The sequence below is a fragment of the Phoxinus phoxinus genome, assembly GCF_949152265.1.
Source record: "Phoxinus phoxinus genome assembly, chromosome: 23".
NCBI classification, from domain to species: Eukaryota; Metazoa; Chordata; class Actinopteri; order Cypriniformes; family Leuciscidae; genus Phoxinus; species Phoxinus phoxinus.
The window spans coordinates 4,892,799-4,915,275 of record NC_136898.1 but is presented as its reverse complement, the minus strand read 5'-3'; the positions used below and the strand labels follow the sequence as shown (position 1 = coordinate 4,915,275).

General features: G+C 39.1%; 1 protein-coding gene across 3 annotated transcripts in view; it reads left to right on the top strand.

Annotated features, from left to right (window-relative positions):
* sez6l (seizure related 6 homolog (mouse)-like) overlaps positions 1-22,477 on the top strand; it is a 51,508-nt gene that overhangs the window by 24,262 nt on the left and 4,769 nt on the right. For all 3 annotated transcript variants that reach the window (XM_079598637.1, XM_079598638.1, XM_079598636.1), the window contains exons 2-10: positions 12,203-12,634; positions 14,296-14,435; positions 16,006-16,201; positions 16,689-16,874; positions 17,099-17,270; positions 17,349-17,518; positions 18,324-18,518; positions 19,682-19,820; positions 20,053-20,249. In XM_079598637.1, coding sequence (XP_079454763.1) covers positions 12,203-12,634; positions 14,296-14,435; positions 16,006-16,201; positions 16,689-16,874; positions 17,099-17,270; positions 17,349-17,518; positions 18,324-18,518; positions 19,682-19,820; positions 20,053-20,249 — 1,827 coding nt within the window. The remainder of the gene's footprint in view (positions 1-12,202; positions 12,635-14,295; positions 14,436-16,005; positions 16,202-16,688; positions 16,875-17,098; positions 17,271-17,348; positions 17,519-18,323; positions 18,519-19,681; positions 19,821-20,052; positions 20,250-22,477) is intronic.

Genomic DNA, 22,477 nt, shown 5'->3' with positions numbered 1-22,477 from the left:
TTAAGAATATACCTCACAATGGGGAAAAAGTTGCACCCCTGGGGGGCAGGAGCGCCCGAAAGTTTCCCATTGACTTAACATGGTGTAGGACGGCCCATGAAATGGAGAGAGAGAGAGAGTAAGCGATTTTGTATTGACCATAACTCTGGATCACAGTGTCATAGAGACAAGGGGGCGGGCTCATTTTACTCAGACGACCAATCAGTCTCTCAGGGTCATTGTGAAGCTATCAGGCCACGCCCCTAGCAACCATTTAGAGCACCTTAGCAACAAGTTCCATAGACTTCCATTGAAAGAGATCAAATGGATATCTCTGGATAGAAGAGTCATAGAAACATGAGGGTGGTCTCGTTTGACTCGAGGCAGCAAACAGCCAATCATGAATCACATCAACACTTCCTAGCCCCTCCCTAGCAACCATTGTCGAGCACCTTAGCAACCAAAATTCACAGACTCGTAGCTCAGAGCAAGGATGTCGCAGAAACGTGTAATTTGGCACATTTAAAGAGACTGGCAGGCTCTGTAAGAACATACCACACAATGGGGTAAAAGTTGCACCCCTGGGGGGCAGGAGGGGCCCAAAGTTGCCCCAATGAAGTACTATGGTGTAGGACAGCCCATGAAATGGGCTGTCCTACACCATAGTAAGCGATATTCTATTGAACATAACTCTGGATCACATTTGAAGAGGCTGGTAGGCTCTGTAACAACATACCACACAATGGGGTAAAAGTTGCACCTCTGGGGGGCAGGACCGGCCCAAAGTTGCCCCAATGAAGTACTATGGTGTAGGACAGCCCATGAAATGGGCTGTCCTACACCATAGAAACCGCATTTGTATTGAACATAACTCTGGATCACAGTGTCATAGAGACAAGGGGGCGGGCTCATTTTACTCAGACGACCAATCAGTCTCTCAGGATCATTGTGAAGCTTTCAAGCCACGCCCTAGCAACCATTTAGAGCTCCTTAGCAACAAGCTCCATAGACTTCCATTGAAAGACATCAAAGGGATATCTCAGGATATAAGTGTCATAGAAACATGAGGGTGGGCTCGTTTGACTCGGGGCAGCAAACAGCCAATCCCCAATCACCTCAACACATCCTAGCTCCTCCCTAGCAACCATTGTCGAGCACCTTAGCAACCAAAATACAAAGAGGGATATCTTCCATTCTGAATGTCACAGAGACGTGGGAGTTGGTTTATATCATTCATACTGACAAGCAGCCTTTGGAGTTTCATGATTGGCAGCTGCGGAGCCACTCCCTAGCAACAAAACAGAGTACCCTAGCAACCATTTTGCAAGACCTATATCTCTGCATCAAAACATCGTATAGAGATGGGGGTTGGTTTATACATTCACACTGACTTTGGAGCTTCATGATTGGCAGCTGCTAAGCCACTCCCTAGCAACCAAACAGATTACCCTAGCAACCGTTTTGCAAGGCGTATATCTCTGCATCAGAACATCGTATAGAGATGGGGGTTGGCTCTTTTGACTCATACTAGCAAACAGGACTGGCTACATGCTACACATGCTAGCAGTGAATAGCTACATGCTAATTTTGATTAGGTAAGTGCTAAATCATGCCAAGAAAATGCTACAAACACCATAGTAACCATCTATGACAACTACCAACCACCTAGTAACACCATAGCAACTACCCAGAATACCCTAGCAACTGCCTAGCAACACCCTAGCAACCACCCAAAATACCCTAGCAACCGCCTAGCGACCACCCAGAACACCCTAGCAACTGCCTAGCAACCGCCTAGCAACCACCCCGAACACCCTAGCAACCGCCTAGCAACCACCCAAAACACCCTAGCAACTGCCTAGCAACACCCTAGCAACCACCCAGAACTCCCTAGCAACCGCCTAGCAACCACCCATAACACCCTAGCAACTGCCTAGCAACCACCTAGCAACCACCCAGAACACCCTAGCAACCGCCTAGCAACCACCCAGAACTCCCTAGCAACCGCCTAGCAACCACCCATAACACCCTAGCAACCACCCATAACACCCTAGCAACCGAGTCTCGAGTTTTGCCACTGCAAGCACCATTCACATTTTCTTCTGGAAATGTACATTCTAGTTCTTCCTACTTCTTATTCCGCCGTTTTTTTGACGCGCTACTCCTCCCGCAGTTTTTGTCACAGACCCATGAATGAGGTGTCAAATCGTGCGGCCTATTCGGGAATGGTGTGCTATGACTTTTACAAGCGATCGGGGGTGCGGTGTTCGCCCCAGGGGCGAAAAAGTCGCCGAAAAATCCCATAGACTTAACATTACGTCAAACTTTGACGCCTCATAGCTCAGAGCGAGGATTTCGTAGAAATGTGAAATTTACCACATTTGGAGAGACTGGCAGGCTCTTTAAGAATATACCTCACAATGGGGAAAAAGTTGCACCCCTGGGGGGCAGGAGCGCCCGAAAGTTTCCCATTGACTTAACATGGTGTAGGACGGCCCATGAAATGGAGAGAGAGAGAGAGTAAGCGATTTTGTATTGACCATAACTCTGGATCACAGTGTCATAGAGACAAGGGGGCGGGCTCATTTTACTCAGACGACCAATCAGTCTCTCAGGGTCATTGTGAAGCTATCAGGCCACGCCCCTAGCAACCATTTAGAGCACCTTAGCAACAAGTTCCATAGACTTCCATTGAAAGAGATCAAATGGATATCTCTGGATAGAAGAGTCATAGAAACATGAGGGTGGTCTCGTTTGACTCGAGGCAGCAAACAGCCAATCATGAATCACATCAACACTTCCTAGCCCCTCCCTAGCAACCATTGTCGAGCACCTTAGCAACCAAAATTCACAGACTCGTAGCTCAGAGCAAGGATGTCGCAGAAACGTGTAATTTGGCACATTTAAAGAGACTGGCAGGCTCTGTAAGAACATACCACACAATGGGGTAAAAGTTGCACCCCTGGGGGGCAGGAGGGGCCCAAAGTTGCCCCAATGAAGTACTATGGTGTAGGACAGCCCATGAAATGGGCTGTCCTACACCATAGTAAGCGATATTCTATTGAACATAACTCTGGATCACATTTGAAGAGGCTGGTAGGCTCTGTAACAACATACCACACAATGGGGTAAAAGTTGCACCTCTGGGGGGCAGGACCGGCCCAAAGTTGCCCCAATGAAGTACTATGGTGTAGGACAGCCCATGAAATGGGCTGTCCTACACCATAGAAACCGCATTTGTATTGAACATAACTCTGGATCACAGTGTCATAGAGACAAGGGGGCGGGCTCATTTTACTCAGACGACCAATCAGTCTCTCAGGATCATTGTGAAGCTTTCAAGCCACGCCCTAGCAACCATTTAGAGCTCCTTAGCAACAAGCTCCATAGACTTCCATTGAAAGACATCAAAGGGATATCTCAGGATATAAGTGTCATAGAAACATGAGGGTGGGCTCGTTTGACTCGGGGCAGCAAACAGCCAATCCCCAATCACCTCAACACATCCTAGCTCCTCCCTAGCAACCATTGTCGAGCACCTTAGCAACCAAAATACAAAGAGGGATATCTTCCATTCTGAATGTCACAGAGACGTGGGAGTTGGTTTATATCATTCATACTGACAAGCAGCCTTTGGAGTTTCATGATTGGCAGCTGCGGAGCCACTCCCTAGCAACAAAACAGAGTACCCTAGCAACCATTTTGCAAGACCTATATCTCTGCATCAAAACATCGTATAGAGATGGGGGTTGGTTTATACATTCACACTGACTTTGGAGCTTCATGATTGGCAGCTGCTAAGCCACTCCCTAGCAACCAAACAGATTACCCTAGCAACCGTTTTGCAAGGCGTATATCTCTGCATCAGAACATCGTATAGAGATGGGGGTTGGCTCTTTTGACTCATACTAGCAAACAGGACTGGCTACATGCTACACATGCTAGCAGTGAATAGCTACATGCTAATTTTGATTAGGTAAGTGCTAAATCATGCCAAGAAAATGCTACAAACACCATAGTAACCATCTATGACAACTACCAACCACCTAGTAACACCATAGCAACTACCCAGAATACCCTAGCAACTGCCTAGCAACACCCTAGCAACCACCCAAAATACCCTAGCAACCGCCTAGCGACCACCCAGAACACCCTAGCAACTGCCTAGCAACCGCCTAGCAACCACCCCGAACACCCTAGCAACCGCCTAGCAACCACCCAAAACACCCTAGCAACTGCCTAGCAACACCCTAGCAACCACCCAGAACTCCCTAGCAACCGCCTAGCAACCACCCATAACACCCTAGCAACTGCCTAGCAACCACCTAGCAACCACCCAGAACACCCTAGCAACCGCCTAGCAACCACCCAGAACTCCCTAGCAACCGCCTAGCAACCACCCATAACACCCTAGCAACCACCCATAACACCCTAGCAACCGAGTCTCGAGTTTTGCCACTGCAAGCACCATTCACATTTTCTTCTGGAAATGTACATTCTAGTTATTATTATAATTTATTCCTGTGATCAAAGCCGAATTTTCAGCATCATTACTCCAGTCTTCAGTGTCACATGATCCTTCAGAAATCATTCTAATGCTGATTTACTGCTCAAAAAACATTTCTTCTTATTATTAATGTTGAAAACAGTTCTGCTGCTTAATATTTTTGGGTTTCTTTGATGAAAAGAACGTTTTTTTTAAAAGCATTTTTTTTAATAGAAATCTTTTGTAACATTTTAAATGTCTTTACTGTCAATTTTGATCAATTAAATGCATCCTTGCTGAATTAAAGTATTGGTTTCTTTAAAAAAAATCTTACTGACCTCAAACTTTTAAACAGTAGCATATTTTTAATAGTTAATAGTTTCATAATTGCGTGCGATAATAGTGTCTAATTGAGCAAATATATAATAAATAAATAATGATTAAAATATATTTTTTTGGTTTATTGCCAAATATTAAAATATACACAAGTCATTTGAGAAGTAAGTAATTTCTATTGCAGCAATTTTTTCCCCATGGTAAAAGCGACTTGTTTGGTGTATGTCTGTGAATCCTGCAAATAAACATGATTGAGGGGAAAACAACTTGAAATGAATTCTCTTTGAATTGTGTCTTCTACAGAATCGTAGACCGTCTCTCAACCTCAGAACTCACGGTAGGCCTGTCTTTATCGGATTTAATACATTATTGCTAAAAGCCAGTTTTTCTATAAAGAAAATGAATAGGATTTCCACTTCTGGAACTCTGTTGTTGGTCTCAATAGCTGCTGGCTTTTAGCAACATCCTGATAAAAACAACACTGTCTCGTGAAGGTGAACACACTGAGCTTTATCAACAGCAGAAACGCTTGCTAAATCTCTCCAGGTTGTTGCGGCAGCGGTGTCTAACTGAAAATCCTCCAACTGCTCTCCAGGCTGCAATTATGACAACTGAATGCCTCAATTTTGGCATATTCGCTTCGAACCGCTTTTGGATTTGATCCAGACACACAAAAGAGAGGCGGGATAGTAACCATCAAGCGTTTGTACTCAGTTGACAGGATCTCAGGGTTTTTCCTGATCCAGATTGGTCGGGATCTTCCTGTTGTCAAGCGCTAGTGATGAATAGACCATTGTGCCGCGTGATTGGTCCTCTTTCCCCTCTGTTTGAATGTCAATAGATGCTGCTGAGAGGAATTATTTTACTGCATTTCAACAGACGAAAGTCCTGGAATAGGGCTTGTTACTGAGACAGAGCGTCAGCTAGAGTAACACGGGGTGTTTTTAACCACGCTGTCATATAACACTTATTTATATTGATGCACATACAGTTTGTTACACAAGTTGTTGTGTATTTACTTTCTAACAATAGGAACCCTTAAAAAAAGTACAGTTTTTTTACTACAATCTCACTACAAAAAATATATTGTGGTAAATGGTAAAGACATGACTTGTATGTATGTGTACCATGGTACTACATGATTACCATACTCGTATACCATGGTGTTTTGATGGTACTGTTTTTAAGATACAAAAACAATTATGGTTTTATCATGATTATATGATGGTTGTACTTTTTGGAATTAAAAGCAACATTCGGGACAGTTTTGGGTGTGTGTATACTGTATATACTCCTGTTTGATTAACAGATTCATATATGTACAATTCAAAATACAGAAAAACAGCCGCTAGAAACTACCTTTAGAAGCTCAGTCCAGTTTTAGACATTAATATTTCTCGCATGGTTGAGCTGCCACTGTTTTTTTTTTTGCCTCTCCTGCGTTTTTCTCAGTGCTGGCCATTTATTGAATTGCATTTCTTCTGTTTCCGCCGTCACTGTCAGGAAAGCTGTCTGAGTCATAATCCGACAGAATAAGCAGTGTGCGGGGGGACGGAAAGAAGCCGAGTCGAGGAAACAAGATAAAGAAGAGACAGAGGCAGCGGGAGAGAGAGGGAGAGAGAGAGAGAGAGAGAGAGAGAGAGAGAGAGAGAGAGAGAGAGAGAGAGAGAGGTTGATGACAGCTAGAGGAGGATTAATTTCTCAATCAGCTGCAGTGTTGGACTCTGTGCTCTTAGTAATTGCTGTGCTGTTGGGGCCCCTGTGTTTGGGGCTCATTAGCTCATGTGAATGAATGGCGTTCACGGGGCCAGCTCAACCGCACTGACATCACTGCAAGACGCACCGCTGGCTCAGTGTGGACGGGTGTTAATGTGTCTACTTGACGTGAGCAATTTCTAACCGGTGGAAGAGTTCATTTGTCATTCAGAGGAGCGGGGAAAATAACATCCTAGTCATATCTGGTTATTAAAGTTGATGCGTGGGCTTTTTTTTTTTTTTTTTTTTGATGGTTGATGTTGATAACTAGAGAGCGGGGTGATCCAATATACATTTATTACAATTCATGTTTACAATATGCATTGTTTTATTCAAATTTTTGTTTCTTGTATTAATTTACAAAAATAATGTATTGTTAATATATAGTTTAAATAGATGCATATGTCACAATCACAGATACAAGCACACGAAGATGAAGATCAAATCTGAAGTCTTTAATATTCCACAAAGCAAACACAAAGTGTCATTCACATCACATTGTCACATTGACACTCAAATGAAACAAGGACACTTAATACAAGAGATAAGAGGTGCGCAGCTGAATGGATTGATTCATCGAATCAGTAACTATAGAAACAAAATGAAAAACTCAGGCAGGTGGAAAGAAGGCTGACTGAAAACAAACTCTAAACTTTACTGAACATAACCGTGACAGCATATATATAGTTATTAAAATTTCTGAATGAAATATTGCATTTTTTGTGTATTTTAATTCATTAATTTGCATATACAGTATATAATTCATATAATTATGTTTAAATCGTAATTTCATTATAAAAACGAATGCATAATCATACATTGTACATTATTACAGTTGCATTTTTAATTTATTTAATTTGTTAATATATAATTTTTTTAGTTTAATAGCATATATACTGTATGTGTGTATATCATTTACATATTCTTGCAAATAAAAAGTCATAAATTCGTTATTTATTGTTAAATTTAATTTTCCATTTTAAATTTGATTTTTAATTGATTCATTAATTATTTTGGTAACACTTTATTTCGATTGTCCACTTTAGACAGTCTACTAACTATAAGTAGCCTAACTTTGCAACTACATGTCAACTACCTGTCATTAGAGTATTAATAAGCTGTATGCTTAACATCTGCTAACACTTAATTTTGATGGTCCCCCAACAGACATACTCACTTTATCGAAATAAAGTGGAACCATTATTTTTAATGGTAAAATGCTCAGTTGATTTATTAATGTACAGGTGGTTTTGACATTTGCACGACAATTACAACATTTGCAGCGAGCTATTTCATATGCGGAGATTGCATACAGCAGAAAAGCGGATTCGGTGATGAAAAGATTTTAATGTTTCTTCCTGCAATTTCTGACTGGTGAAATAGTTCATTTGACATTCAAAATAGCAGGTTTGAAAAATAGCGTCATTAAAATCCTCTCTCTCTCTGTTGATAATGGCTCCTGTCCTAACTATACAACCCCGTAGTGTTTAGTGGCGCTGGAGTTTCAGAGTCAGATGGTGTTGGCTTTGTCTGACCCACTTGCTATAAATAAAAGTCCAACGGCGTATAACAGCAATTCAACATGATGAAAAAGATCCAGTGAACAATGAAGCGAAATTGCTACTCTTTGTCCCTATGGATTAAATGATTGACAGAGATAACATTGTGCACTCGCAAACAGTGATCATGGAAAGCTCTTGCCTCCAATCGAACCATTAATGATGAAGGGTTGTTGTTGTTGTTTTGAGCACTGAATCGCAACGGATGTTTTATAAAATCCAGTTTCTCATAGGTCAGATGTTTTAGTCATCTTATATGAATACAAATCTCTTTAATACTTCAATTGTTTCTTTTAGACTGCAATTCGATTAGAAGATCAAAAGGAGGCTTTGCTGAAGTTGAGATTGTTCTTCTGAGAAAAAGACACCATGTAATCTCAAATATGTCTCCTCTAGAGGTTTCAGTCTTCAGAGATCTCTTCATAAGACTTAGCTTGGCATATCTGAGAGCAATCAAAGGTAAAAGATGAACTCAAACACATTTCATTTTTTCTAGCTACTATCCACATTCATTGTATAGCTCTATACTCTAAATATACTCTTTAACGGTTTGGATTGAGTCAATTTTTCTCTTTTCTAAATTTTTGGACAAAGTTGATTCCTAAATGAAGTAATTGAGAAGTCCTGAGCTATGGATAAGCTACTTCTGTGCAATACATTGTGCAAAATATATATTTTCAGACATTTTCTGAAGGTCTGTTAAAGGGGTCATGATATGAGAAATAAAATGTTCCCTGGTCTTTTGACATGTAAGAGGTCTTTGAACCATTAAAAAGGACCTATTATGCTTTTTAAATTTTCAGCTTTCTTTAGTGTGTAATGTTGCTGTTTCAGCATGAAAAAGCTCTGCAAAGCACAAAGTACCTCCAGCGGGAGTTATTGTCTATATCAGTGCCACTGTTTCTGAACTCTCTGAAACGCCTCCATTGTAGTCTTCTCATTTAAATAATTCCCGCCCATGGAATACGCAAAAAAAACGGGGCGGGGCGGGGCCTGGTTGAGTTGGTTAGAAGTGCATTAAAAGTCGCAGTTATGGTAAGGGGCGTGACATTTCTCAAACACGCTCGAAGCAGTTAACCAATCACAACACACTGGCCCAGCCGACCAATCAGAGCTGCAACCAATCAGAAGAGAGGAGCTGCAACTTTTTTTTAGTTTTGTCATTTTAAAAACAAGACTTTGTAAAAACATCCTGTAAGTTTCATTGCTTAACATCCTCCTTAATATACCGGTAAACAAAACATATATTTAACCCGTTTATATATATATATATATTTACTTACGTAAAATCTTTTGAGTAAATTTGGTAAAACTTGGTAAATGTTTTGGCATTTGCTATGTGAACACACAAAAAAACATGGGCATGATTCGAAAACGTTAAATGGTCCTGAAAAAAAATAGTCATACTTGCTCCTTTGCGCGTTCAAAATTAATGGGAGACAAATTTCATCTAATGGAAACTTTTGGTACTGCGGCTAAACAAAGTCCTACTGAAAGCTGGACTTTCATTTTCTCGTAGTTTCAGAAATATATATATATATACACGTTTGCTGAAAGATGAAGCAGCCAACTGTATTGGATCTGACAGCAGCTGCAAGTAAACGATTTCATAATGCTTTGATGGTTTTATGTGGATAATGTTTTTAATAGCAAGTGGGCGTTGATGCTGTTTCCTATGCAGTGACGTAACCCAATCCTAACAGTGGCTGTTTACCGACAAGCCTTAAAACAGATCATTTCAGACAGAATGAGGGTTGAAAATAAGATTTTTTTCTGCATACCAAAAAATAACTTTTATTAACATTATAAGTGAACCTCAATTAAAAAAAAATGTTTTATTCAAAATCCATTTCATGACACCTTTAAATATATTTGCTATAAATCAAGTAGTCAACTGTCTTCTTGTTTGAACCTCTAAATTCAGAATTGCTTATATTGAACAGAAGTGCATGTATAATGTACATGGACCAATTAACTTTCACTGGAGGACAAAGTGGCCCTGTGCACGCCACGTCAGGTGGTTTCCTCTTGTACTCGCTTTCATTACATGTTTTATTGCTCAGACAACGTCCCTGGACAACACTCTATCACTCTCCGAGGGTAATAGCTTTTTTCGCCGGAGTAATTTAATTGATCAGGCACTTCCTCTTTTTTCACATTGAGGAATGGCCACTGTGGTGAAAAAGCCAACAGAGATTAGAAGTCGTATGCATCTGAATTAGTTTGTTATGGAAAGATTTAGTATATTGTATTGTAATGTAATTCCACACTATATATAGGCTATAGAACAAATATTTTATTATGATCCTTATATATATATATATATATGAAATTCCAAATTTTGAATGTGGTCGCATACTTTTGGATCCTTACTGTATGTGGGAGTAAATATAGTGCAGAATTTTTTTTTTTTATTGGTTAAAGTCCAATTTAACCAAAGCATAAGCGTGACAATTTGATGTCACTTTTTATGTCTGGCTCATTGACATCCTTTTTGGCAGGAAATGAAAGGCTGAGGTGTTTCGGTGGGCCTGAGAATGAGTTCAGGCGGTGGGTGGGCGCGCAGGAGGTGAAGCTCCACATATTAACACACGTAGGAAACGGCGTGTCGGCGCATTTCTTACCGCGTCGTTTCTCCGACACGCTTCATTTGCGTTCCAGTCCATCCTCCCCGTGAAGGACTGTCTGCAAACCTGAATCAGCAGCACAGAAAGAGAGAGAGTTTGAATAACTTGCAGTCCTGGCAGTGGTCCACGCAGCCTGACAGACCCAGAATAGTGCTGTGAAAACTAGATTCCCCTTTAGCTTGAACTCCCTCTTCTCGTCAGTGATGCTGCCCTGAATGAACACAGCAGTGGAAGCCTGCACTTTACCATAACCTTATCGCAAATCATGCACAGTATTGCACTTGTGTGTTTGGCAACATGCTTTTCCAGAGGAAAATTGTATAGCTCAGAGGTTGATTTTTTTATTGCTCACAAGACTTGCTCACATTCCACTCACACCTTCAGAAAATGTAACATGTAAAAATCTGTCTTGGAACATTAACTATGGAGTTAGAAAGTTACATTATGGTTTTATAATATCCAGTTTTTTTTTTCATTTTTCATTATTTGTAGTAAATTATTTGTGGTAAAAGGTTGTTAAGAATACTTTTTCTTTTATCTTTACACATGAAATATTTTATTGCAAATTGGGTTTTTTGTGGTGAGCCAGTGAAAATGGTGACGTGACGTGTGACACCATGTTTTAAAGGTACAGAGCAGTGTTATTTTAGTATTATTTATGAAGTATTTCATATGAACTATATTTTATTTTTATATTTTCAGACTTTACTTAAATTTTTGTAAATGTGTTTTTTTCTTCTTCTTTTTTTTCTTCTTTTTTTATGTTACTATGTAGTTTTAATAAAAAAATTTAGTTTTAGTTTTAGTTCAGTGTTAGTTTGTACATTTAACTAAAAAGTTAGTTACCTTGCCAAGGCAAAATTTAACATTTTAATTTAGTTTAATTTTAATTTAGTAAAATCTAAATATAACATTTATTTTATTTTGTTATATTTTAGCTTCATTTGAATTACCAAACAATAGTTTTACAATGGAAAAGTCCCATGAGGCCACGGGAAAGGTTTTATGAATGGCAGTGAACAGACGTAAGTGACCTTGGTAGTCACATGACTATGACAACATTGCTAATGTAGAATGTTCGATTATATTCATACTATATAGAACATAAAAAAATGATCTGTCACTATATTCAAAATAAGTACCTACTCATAGTATGCGATTTCAGACGAAGCCATAGAATATAGCGCTATAAAAGTATGGATAGCAGCTCAGATGATCTGAACTTGGAAGTATATGATGAGAAACGTTCATACTGAGATCTTTGACTTTAGTTTGCAGACTTATCTTGACATTTAGATCTCTTACTGGGCTCTTTTTCCCATGAGACAAGTTTGTGTTGTGCAGAGCAATTTGCACTCGATCGCTGTCTTGGACAAGCAAGTGGGATATCAGTTAAGTTTGCAGGAAGCAACTTGGTTACTCCCTACTAATTGTTCTCAAACTCTTTTTCTTTGTCCCAGATGAGACCGATTTGACCCCTCCACCCAGCCTCACTCCAGTGATGCAGCTACCGGCCCCTAAAGAAACCCCCAGAGGAGTTGCATCCGTGGGGCAGGACTTCCTAGAGTCTGTCCTGTCAGGCAAGGATCGTCTTCTGGCCCAGAAGGGTGTGACTCTTCCCAGTGGTTTACCCCCTAATCTGGTGCCCATGTTGGGGAAGGGGCTCGAGGCCGGAGCCGATGCCCTGTCCCCCGACCAGCCCTTCCTCAAGAAGATGCTCCCTGCACACCCCACTTTACCTCCAGCCTACGACCTCCCCACCGAACCCCCGGAGGCCGTCGCCACCCCGAGCTGGGATACCGAGGCTCCAACGGCACACACGAAGCCTTCGCTCACAGATGCGGTTCCCACCACGGTGAACATTGACACAGTGTCTGGTGTTCTCACCTCAGGTAAGAAACCTGAATCACGAATGAATCATTCGACTGTTGCTTGCTAATTGTTCCTCATCCTGCTGGACATTTACGTAGTTGACCTCTAATTAACTTCATCGCATTACCAGCACAGTCTCGCCAACTCTCATTGAAAGTGAATGACGTATGGTTGCTTTCCCACTGAAAATCATTGCCTAGCTGGGTTTCCATTCACTTTTTATGCAAATGTTCTGAGATTGTTTAAAAAAAAATGCTGGGTGGAAACCCAAAGATCTGAGGAAAATATCCAGAATGCGCATAAAAACATGCACACTTGAAGTGGAGACAAATAAAAAAAAGTAATGTGACTGTGCCTCAAGTCATGTGACTGAATAATTTGCTCAGATGCAGTGTTTTTTTTAGGTGTTTGACACCAAAGTACCACAAGAGCGATTAGAGGGCAGCTTTATTTCAAATGCATTTGATGTCATACACCGATCAGTCTGCGCAGCACCGCTTTAAGACGAACACACCTATCGTTAACTAAAACTATTAAGAATTGTTTTCATTAATTAAATGAAAAATTAAATTAAACCCTAAATAATATAAAACATAAGATGAAAAATCAGGTTCAGACTACACAATATTTTAGTTTGTTACGATAGTCAGCAGTGTCAGATTATGCGATTTGCACTACTAAATTATTGTCGTGTCGTGGACAAGACACATGTCAGACTACAGGTTGCTTCCCAACCAATCATCGCTAGCCATCTTTAACGGCGTGCGTGATGTCATCGAGAAGGCGGAACTAGCGACTGACTTTCAGAAACAAGCACACAAACAAACCGTAAGCGTGTTACACACAAATAAGCGTGTTAGCTTAACTCTTTCCCCGCCATTGACGGTCATTTTCAGCTTTCTGTGTTTTCACTGTTATATGGTAGGGGGCGCTATTACACATCTTCTGAAAGATGACTGAATCTCCTGATCAAAACACAGCGAAGAAAAAGCAGAAACAAGCGATATCATATGTAGGCAATGCGTATGTAAAATAACGCGATCATCAACATTTAACAGCATATAAATCAAAACTGCCTAATGTTACTGAAGCATATGTCGACCCAGACTATCATATCATATAAATAATATTAAATGAGTAATAATTCTGAAAAAATAGCACTGCTACTATCCAATATCTGTTGTGATGACAAACATTTTGTCAATGCGTAAAAAGTAATTTATCATAATTATTCAAGCCAGTGTCTATTTGCACCAATTGCAAAATTGTATTTTTAGTACTAATAACAGCATATTATATGACATTTTGTGTTAATAGCTTTTTGCGTTAGTGTAAACAAGATATTTGTTGCTAATTATACTTGTTGCAAACAGCATCAATTGACACGTAGCATAAATAGCAGCACATGATATATTTGCGACAATTTCCTCCAGAAGTGATTTTGTTCTCTTGAACACACGAGATGGGAATACTGCTTTTTTCCTGAATTATTTATTTCCATGAATAAAATGTCCAACTTAAATAAAACCATAGCTAGTTTGAAACTTTTGACCTGAAGCGTACAGCTCAATGATGTAGATGTTTCTCCTGACTGTTGTTTTCCTTCTCAAATCCCCTTTTTAGAAATTCTCAGATGAACAGTTGGGTTTTTTAATGCGGTCTGTCTGGCATTTTCCTCCAGCTGTAACAAACTGCAGGGTCAACTTCACCGACCCAGAGGGCTACATCGATTCTTCAGACGATCCTCCTCTTCCCGAAGGAGCGTTCCTGCAGTGCACGTACACCGTGACGGTGTACACAGGCTACGGCGTGGAGCTACAGGTACACTTACAGCTCTTCGGGGTTCAGATCTGCAGACCTTTTAATACGAGGTTTGAATATTGCATCCATTAATAATTTTTTCCGCCTCCTTCAAACGTTATGACAAACTGCGCTGTTTTCTCTTGACTGAACAGGCACCTGTTAATGCATGAATCTCTTTAAATGACATGCTAATAGACTGTGTAATTCAACAAATAACCAGCTGCAGAACACCGACCACAGCATGTGGCCCAGAGGGAGTTATCTGGAAATGCAATCTGCTGCCTAACAAGGGTTTTTTTTTTTTTTTTTTTCCTGCAATGCAATCTGATTTCTCCTGTGCCTAGCACATTTTCCCAACACTCTCGCTCGGATACAGGTGACTGCGTTTAACAACCCTGTGTCCAGTCGAACGTGCCCTCTAGTGGCGGATGCTGTAACCGCAGGGATAGTTACTGGATTGAGCACTTTGGGCCGGCAGCAGCAGTGTGTTCCCCCACACAAACAGATGTTAATGAGAGAAACGAGGGCTTGTTGCCGCAGTGCCCGCGTGTTGCCTGCTGTAATCCCGTGTCCACGTCCGCTCTCCCTCTGCGGATGATTCATGCCCGTCACATAATCTCTAATTACCCCTTTAATCCACAGCCAAAGGCCTGCTGTGTGAATGTGTGTCTGTGTGTGTGTTAAATATTCTGTCTCAAGGGATTAAAACACTTCCAATTAATTTGGTTTGTATACACACACTGTCCTCATGGGATCGGATGAGATATGGATAATCCATGCTGGCCGTGATATGCTTTAAACGTGAAATCAAAATGCACACTTTTTACTTTCTTAATGCACATTATTGCTTTTATTGTGCATGGTTTATTGGTGCATGTTGTTTCAAAGAAAAACATATGGTTCCTGTCATTAATTTTCTCTACCTCTGAAATGGTTTTATTAAATCATAATTTGTTTTCAATGAAAATCTATGAAAATGATGCAATGTAACGCCGATGACACATTTAAAACGATATATTTAAATAAATAACTTTTCAACATGTTGTGAAAAATCACTATGTAAACTTTTGAACAACCTTTGACATTTTTCATATTTTCAATTTTCTGATGTTGATAATGTATGTGTGTGTATTTACACACACACACACACACACACACACACACACACACACACACACACGCACACACACACACACACACACACATATATATTTACAGTATTGTCATTTTTGTTTTTATTTTTAGAAATATATCATAATTATGTAATATCAGTATATATAAAATTTGGTACAAATAAAAATAATAATTTCAGACACACACACACACACACATATGGAAGTTTCTTGACTATTTGAAGTAATTTTCATGATTAAAAAGAGACATTGTCTCTATATTTTGAGAATTTCCCATACATGGAAGTACCATGGTATTATCATCAGATGCCATCATTGTACTATAGTACACATTACTGTTCTGTTCTGAAATGAACTTGATAATATGTTGTTGTGAATGTCGTACTGTACATGCTCTACATACTTCTTAATGTATTGTGGTTTTCTTACAAATGCTTGGCATTCCTTTGTTGTAGGTCAAAAGTGTCAACCTGTCAGAGGGCGAGCAGCTGTCAATCAGAGGTGAAGATGAAGGCGGAGCCTTGCTCGTACTAGCCAATCAGACGCTTCTGGTGGAAGGTCAGGTGATCCGCAGTCCAACCAACACGCTGTCCGTGTTCTACCGGTCGTCTCCAGAGGGAGGAGTCGGCATGTTCCAGCTGCATTATCAAAGTGAGTCTTTCAAAACAAGACACTTACTGTATGCATTAAACAGGGCATCTTTGGGATTTGTGGAGATAATTGCTCTTTTACATAAAACTGTGAAGTTTATATAATATTACGGTAATGAATCCCACAGGTGCTTGTGTAAATGTTAAAAATGCTCCTCACCCAGAAGTCTCAGTAATTGACTTTGCCTTCAAACTTTTAATTGAAAAATTCTCCGTTTGGCTAATTTGCTCGGTTATCTAACTTGATAGCTTCTGCCGTGTCCATTAACCGGCTAATGTTGTAGTTTCACTCCAGGGCTCATTTCACAAGGCTTTCTTGTGCTGCCTTGGTTGCAATTTGTTTTGATTAGTGTTCTCGAGTGGAATTATCATACATTTTACTCATAAATGATTAAAGAAATTGTTCACCCTCCAAAATATCTGTCATTATTTACTCATATCTCATAAAAGGAGAATTTTCAAAGGATAATCTGATCTTTCTTGTCCAGTTTTTCGCCTGAGTTGTGCCCTACCTCGACGGCCTCATTTTGGGGAGGTGTCAGTAAAAGATCTGCATCCCGGAGGCACGGCTCATTTCCAGTGTCACATGGGATACCACCTGCAGGGGGACGCCACGCTCACATGCCTCAATGCCTCGCTGCCCGTGTGGAGCCAACGCGAGCCAAGCTGCAGAGGTGAGACTTGGAGAATCACAGGAACAGCTGTGAAAAGTGCTGACATGTTCATATTAATAATTAGTAGTACTTTGAACAAACCCCTAACACTAAGTATTAAACATATATTCTAATCGTATATATTCTCATGGAAGAGAAATGAAATGGGCAGAAAAATCCCATAGACTTTACATTGGTGGAGTGAATCATAAGCCTGGCTCTTATTGGCACATGTTCTTTTCAAGCTTTGTGTGGCGGGGTTGTAAAAAACGCCATGGTGGGCCGCGTTCTGTCCCCCTCACCCCATTCGGGCCCTAACAGCACCCTGGACCGCAGCTGCTCTTGGTCCCTGGAGGCTCCTAATGGCCAAAGGCTGCACCTGCATTTGGAGAGAATGGTGTTGGGTCCGACAGACAGGTAAATGCACGTATCATCTAAATCAATGCATTCTTTTTACACGTATACAAGTGGCTCAGCCTCTCTCTCATGACACAGGCTTGTCTTGTGGAGCGGCCTCGACGCGGGATCGGTGGTCCTGTTTGATTCCGGCCGCGGAGGCCCGATCCCGTTTGAGGGAGTGATCAGCGAAGGCCCGGCTGTTCGGGTCCAGTTTATAACAGACCAACCTAACAGTCACAACACTGGCTTTAATATACGTTACGAAGGTATGCCAGTTTAATCTCTGCCGCACTAAATATGTTGGGCAGATTCATCAAACTGAATGTACAGCGGACCACAATGTATTTAAACATTTAAGTAACACTTAAAAATTTATGAATTTCATTGCATTAGATAAAAGTTTTTAGGAACATTAAGTTCTGTTAGCTATAGAGTAACAATAAACAATCTAGAGCAACATGTTAACCTTAGCTGTTATTTATATATATATGTTAAAATATATTTTATTAAATTAAAATATATAATATATAATATATATATTAAAATATATGTTAATGCATGAGATAAAAAAATTATTTTACAATAAGGTTCCATTTGTTATTTGTTGACATTAACTAACAATAAAAAATACTTCTAAAGCATTTATTAATCTTGGTAAATTTTCATTTCAAGATTTACTAATCCATCATTAACTTGTGTCTTTTATTATTATTTAAAGGACTTGAGCTAACATGAACAGTTGCATTTGTTTTACTAACGTTACCAATTATAAATAAATACTTGCTTCATAATAAAAAATAGTAATAGTAATAAATGTCGTGCTCATTATGCATTAACAAATGTTTACTAATGAGTCCTTATTGTTACGATAAAAATATTAGATATAAGACATTAAGGTAAAATATCAAACCAAATTTATTTATTTTAAAGCACATTTTTCAAGTACAACACTTCATAAAATGTCACTTTTATTTTGTGTTTTAAATGATAAAAAATAGGAACGTGTTCAAATGTTAGTCAAACAGCAGTTTGCAAATTAGGAAAACTGATCTTGTAATTCTTCACGTTTAGCATTCGAGAAGGGCCACTGCTATGAGCCGTACATCCAAAATGGAAACTTCAGCACGACCGACCCGACTTACGGCGTTGGGACGGTGGTGCAGTTCACCTGTGACCCCGGCCACTCTCTGGAGCAGGGCCCGCCCGTCATCGAGTGCATCAACACACGAGACCCCTACTGGAACGACACAGAGCCCCTCTGTAAAGGTAGATCACCACACCACGGCTGACGTTACATAACACACATCACTACAAGATAACAGTAATCCTTTACTAAATGTCATGGGATGGCAGATTTGCAGCTAATTGGCACATCTTCTCTAATTATGTTATGGTAATTGCATTGAATGTTAATGGAATGTTAATATCCCAAAACAGCCTTTGATCTAAGAAGTGCTTTTTAGAATTTCATATTTTTTGCTGCTAGGCTGATGAATATTTTCACGGCCTAATCATCGGTTAGTCGATGAGTATTAGTTATTGCTCTATATTTAACCTTGTTGTAATTCATCTTTAGATGGAATAAAGGAGTTTTTTTGTGACTGACAATAGGTCAAAATAGATAACAGCTAAACATAACACTGGTCGACCCCACATGATGTGTCACACATGCTGGATATCGCTTGGATGTCACATGCAATTAATATCGAAATGCACATTTACACAAATGCACAGGACACACTTCAGAGAATAATAATTTATATATATATATATATATATATATATATATATGTTTGTGAATGTGTGTGTCAATGTATAAATGAACTTACACTTTATCTATTTATCTATACACTGTTTTATCTATACACTGTTTTTAATAACTAGACAGTTATTTATTTAATTATAATTATTTGTAATTATATACCGATTTAATACCAAATTACATACTTGTTGATATTAAAGAAAATATTTGAAAACTTTAATAATAATTATTAAAATACAAATAAAAAATTGTGTGTGTATATATATATATATATATATATATATATATATATATATATATATATAATATATATATAAACTAGGTGAGAATCAATGCATAAAACAATTGACATTTTTATAATATGCACTTATAATATACATATAATATTATAATAACATAGTTCATTGTAATTATATAACCATTTAATATCAAATATATATATTTAACTACAAGTTGCATGTAAAATATTACTACTAATATTAACTAAATATTGTGTGTGTGTGTGTGTGTGTGTGTGTGTGTGTTGTGTGTTGTGTATATATTATATTATATATATAAAGATGCTAATTGTGACATGACAGACTTTTGAACTTTGTTCCGCTGATTCATGAGACAACAATGTGACAGAGAAATCAATGTGCCACGTGTGTATGTGGACTCTCTGCAGCTCTCTGTGGCGGTGACCTGGCCGGTCCCAGCGGCGTTATTCTGTCCCCAAACTGGCCCGAATGGTACGGGGAGGGCGAGGATTGCAGCTGGAGGATTCACGCCGGCGAGGACAAGCGCGTTCTGCTGGACGTGCAGCTGTAAGTCCATCTGGAACATTCTGTTCGGAGAACAACAGCAAAGTCTGCGGGTTTAGCTGCTCTGGTGGCTGATGCTGAAATCCAATGAAACCCACAGACCTGCTGGATGCGATGACTCACCAAACCGCCTGAATGACTCGTTCATTTTCTCATTTCCTCCCACACCACTCACCTCTCGCCCACTGACTCTCTCTCTCTCTCTCTCTCTCTCTCTCTCTCTCTCTCTCATTAGCTTAAATCTGAGCGACAGTGATATGCTAACCATTTTGGATGGAGATGAGGTCACAACGCGTATATTGGGCCAGTATGTTGGGGGCACCAGCCCGTTTAAGATGTCCTCCTCGACCCCTGACCTCACCATCACCTTCCACTCAGACCCAGCCGGCCTGGTCTTCGGGAAGGGTGAGGGTTTTATCATCAACTACATGGGTAAGGACACTCGAGCTAATGGCGGCAGTTATAAAGCACAAATTAGATTCAGTCTCATGCATCTTGCAAACAGGCAAGAAGAGTGTTTTCAAAACCTGATTGTCTGGAGCTGAAGAGTTTTGTTTGTATCTTTGAGAACACTTCTTTCGAGAGATTTTTTGAGATCCCTTTTTAAATATTTCTATTTAGCTGTAATTTATTTTTGTTTTAGATTTATTTGTAGTAATTGTAGAACTTCAACTTAGTTTTATATATACAGTCATATTAAACTAAATATTTGATACATAATTATAATAAATATATATTATAAGAATTTTTTATTTATAAGAATTAATAAAATATAAATACTGTATAGTAGTAGTACATAGCAAATAGTAGTAGTATAAATCATTTGTATGTATAGTAGTAGTATAAATAGTTTTTATTTTATTTTTTATTTTATTTCAGTTAGTTGCCAATATTTAAATATTAGATTAAATATGTAATTTATTTTATTCAAAAGCTTCTTTTTTTATTGGTTTAGTTTTTAGGTTTAGTTTTAGTTACCAATAACAACACTAGACCAGACTTTGTTGATATTAGTCGGTCACAGTATTTCTTTTTGCACCTCCCCATGTTAAAGACAAGCTTTATACACAAACTTTCAGTCTGGTATGAGTGTCACGAACTCACAGAGTCTCAATGCAACTCTTTCTTTTCAAATTACTTCAACCGATCCATTATGTTCTCAAGTGGTCTGCATGCATTTCAATCAATGCTTTTTTTTCCGCTCAGGCACAACTATTCATCTCCCATCATCCTCTTCTCCTCATTCTCTCCTGGCTGCCCTCATTCATTCACATTTAGTTTTGTCTCTATCCTCTCCCATAGGAAACACACACACACACACAGCACGTTTGCATGTAATCTCCAGTAATGGCTTGAACTAAAGAGACAGAGATACTCTTTTTATGTTCGTATAATGGTAGAGGATAAAGTTCTCAGGAGAATAAAGGTCACCGAAGCCCTATGAATTCACAATGATCAATCCGCTCATGAACTGAATGAATGTGGAATCTAAAGGAAACCCCATTAGCACTGCGCTAACATCATACACGAACATCCGGCCATACTAAGAATAATTGATCTGTTGAAAAACTGTTTTGAATGCCTTTTAAATAAAAAAAATATTTTCTCAGACCTTTTACATTTATGTATAATTCTTTTGGCAGCTACAAGGTTTGAAACCTTATGAATAAAGCTGTCAGAGCTCTGAGCTAGTGGTTAGCGCACATGCTCCTACACACCAAGCCAACACGTTCGTGTAGGTTTCAAGTTGCCTCTTTGATTCTCAAAAAGCCAAAAATAATATACAAACTCGTTTTTTCATTTCCTAAAAATGAGTGTGTGAGTGGTGCATAAGTCCCTCCGAGATGCTAGGGTGTTGCGGGTGGTTGTTAGCTGTTAGCGCTTTGCTATGTGGTCACCAGAGTGTTCTTGGTGTTTACTAAGCGGTTACTAACAGGCCTAGGTCAATAAAATCCACCCTCAAGTGATATTCTGGTCTCTATGACTCAGATCCCTCCTTTAATCTATGTAGACGGGACTTTAATTATTCGCTAGGCAAAAAAAACTGAGTCCAATCGCTTAAAAAAAGTAATAACACACCTCTTAAGGCAAATCTAATGTGTATATACTGTACTAAAGCTTTATTCTGCTACGGAATGAAAAATAAAAAAAGGTAATCTCACAATTCTGACTTTTTCTCCCTGTAATTCCAAGTATCTCACAATTTAGACTTAATTTCCCGAAATTGCAAGTTTATAACTCGCAACTTTTCTCTAACAATTGTTGGATATAAACTTCTAATTCCAAGTTATGAAGTCTTAATTGTGAGATAAGTTGCACATTTTTGTATATTTTTTTGTGGCGGAAACATGCTTCCATAGTACTGTACAAGCATGTATGTATTCATATGCACTTGTATGTATATACTTTTATTTATATTCTAATGGTTTTGTAGATGCGTGTACACACTGTAGGTGAAAACTTTACATTTTGATGAGACAACATGCCTACTTACTTACTTGACATACTTTTGTATTAAATTGTGTATTGAGTTTGAGTGTGTGTGTGTGTGTGTGTGCGCGTGCGCGTGCGCGTGCGTGCGTGTGTGTGTATACAGTATATATACACAATATATACTATACTATACAGTATACTTACAAATTGATTTGAAAGCACTTATA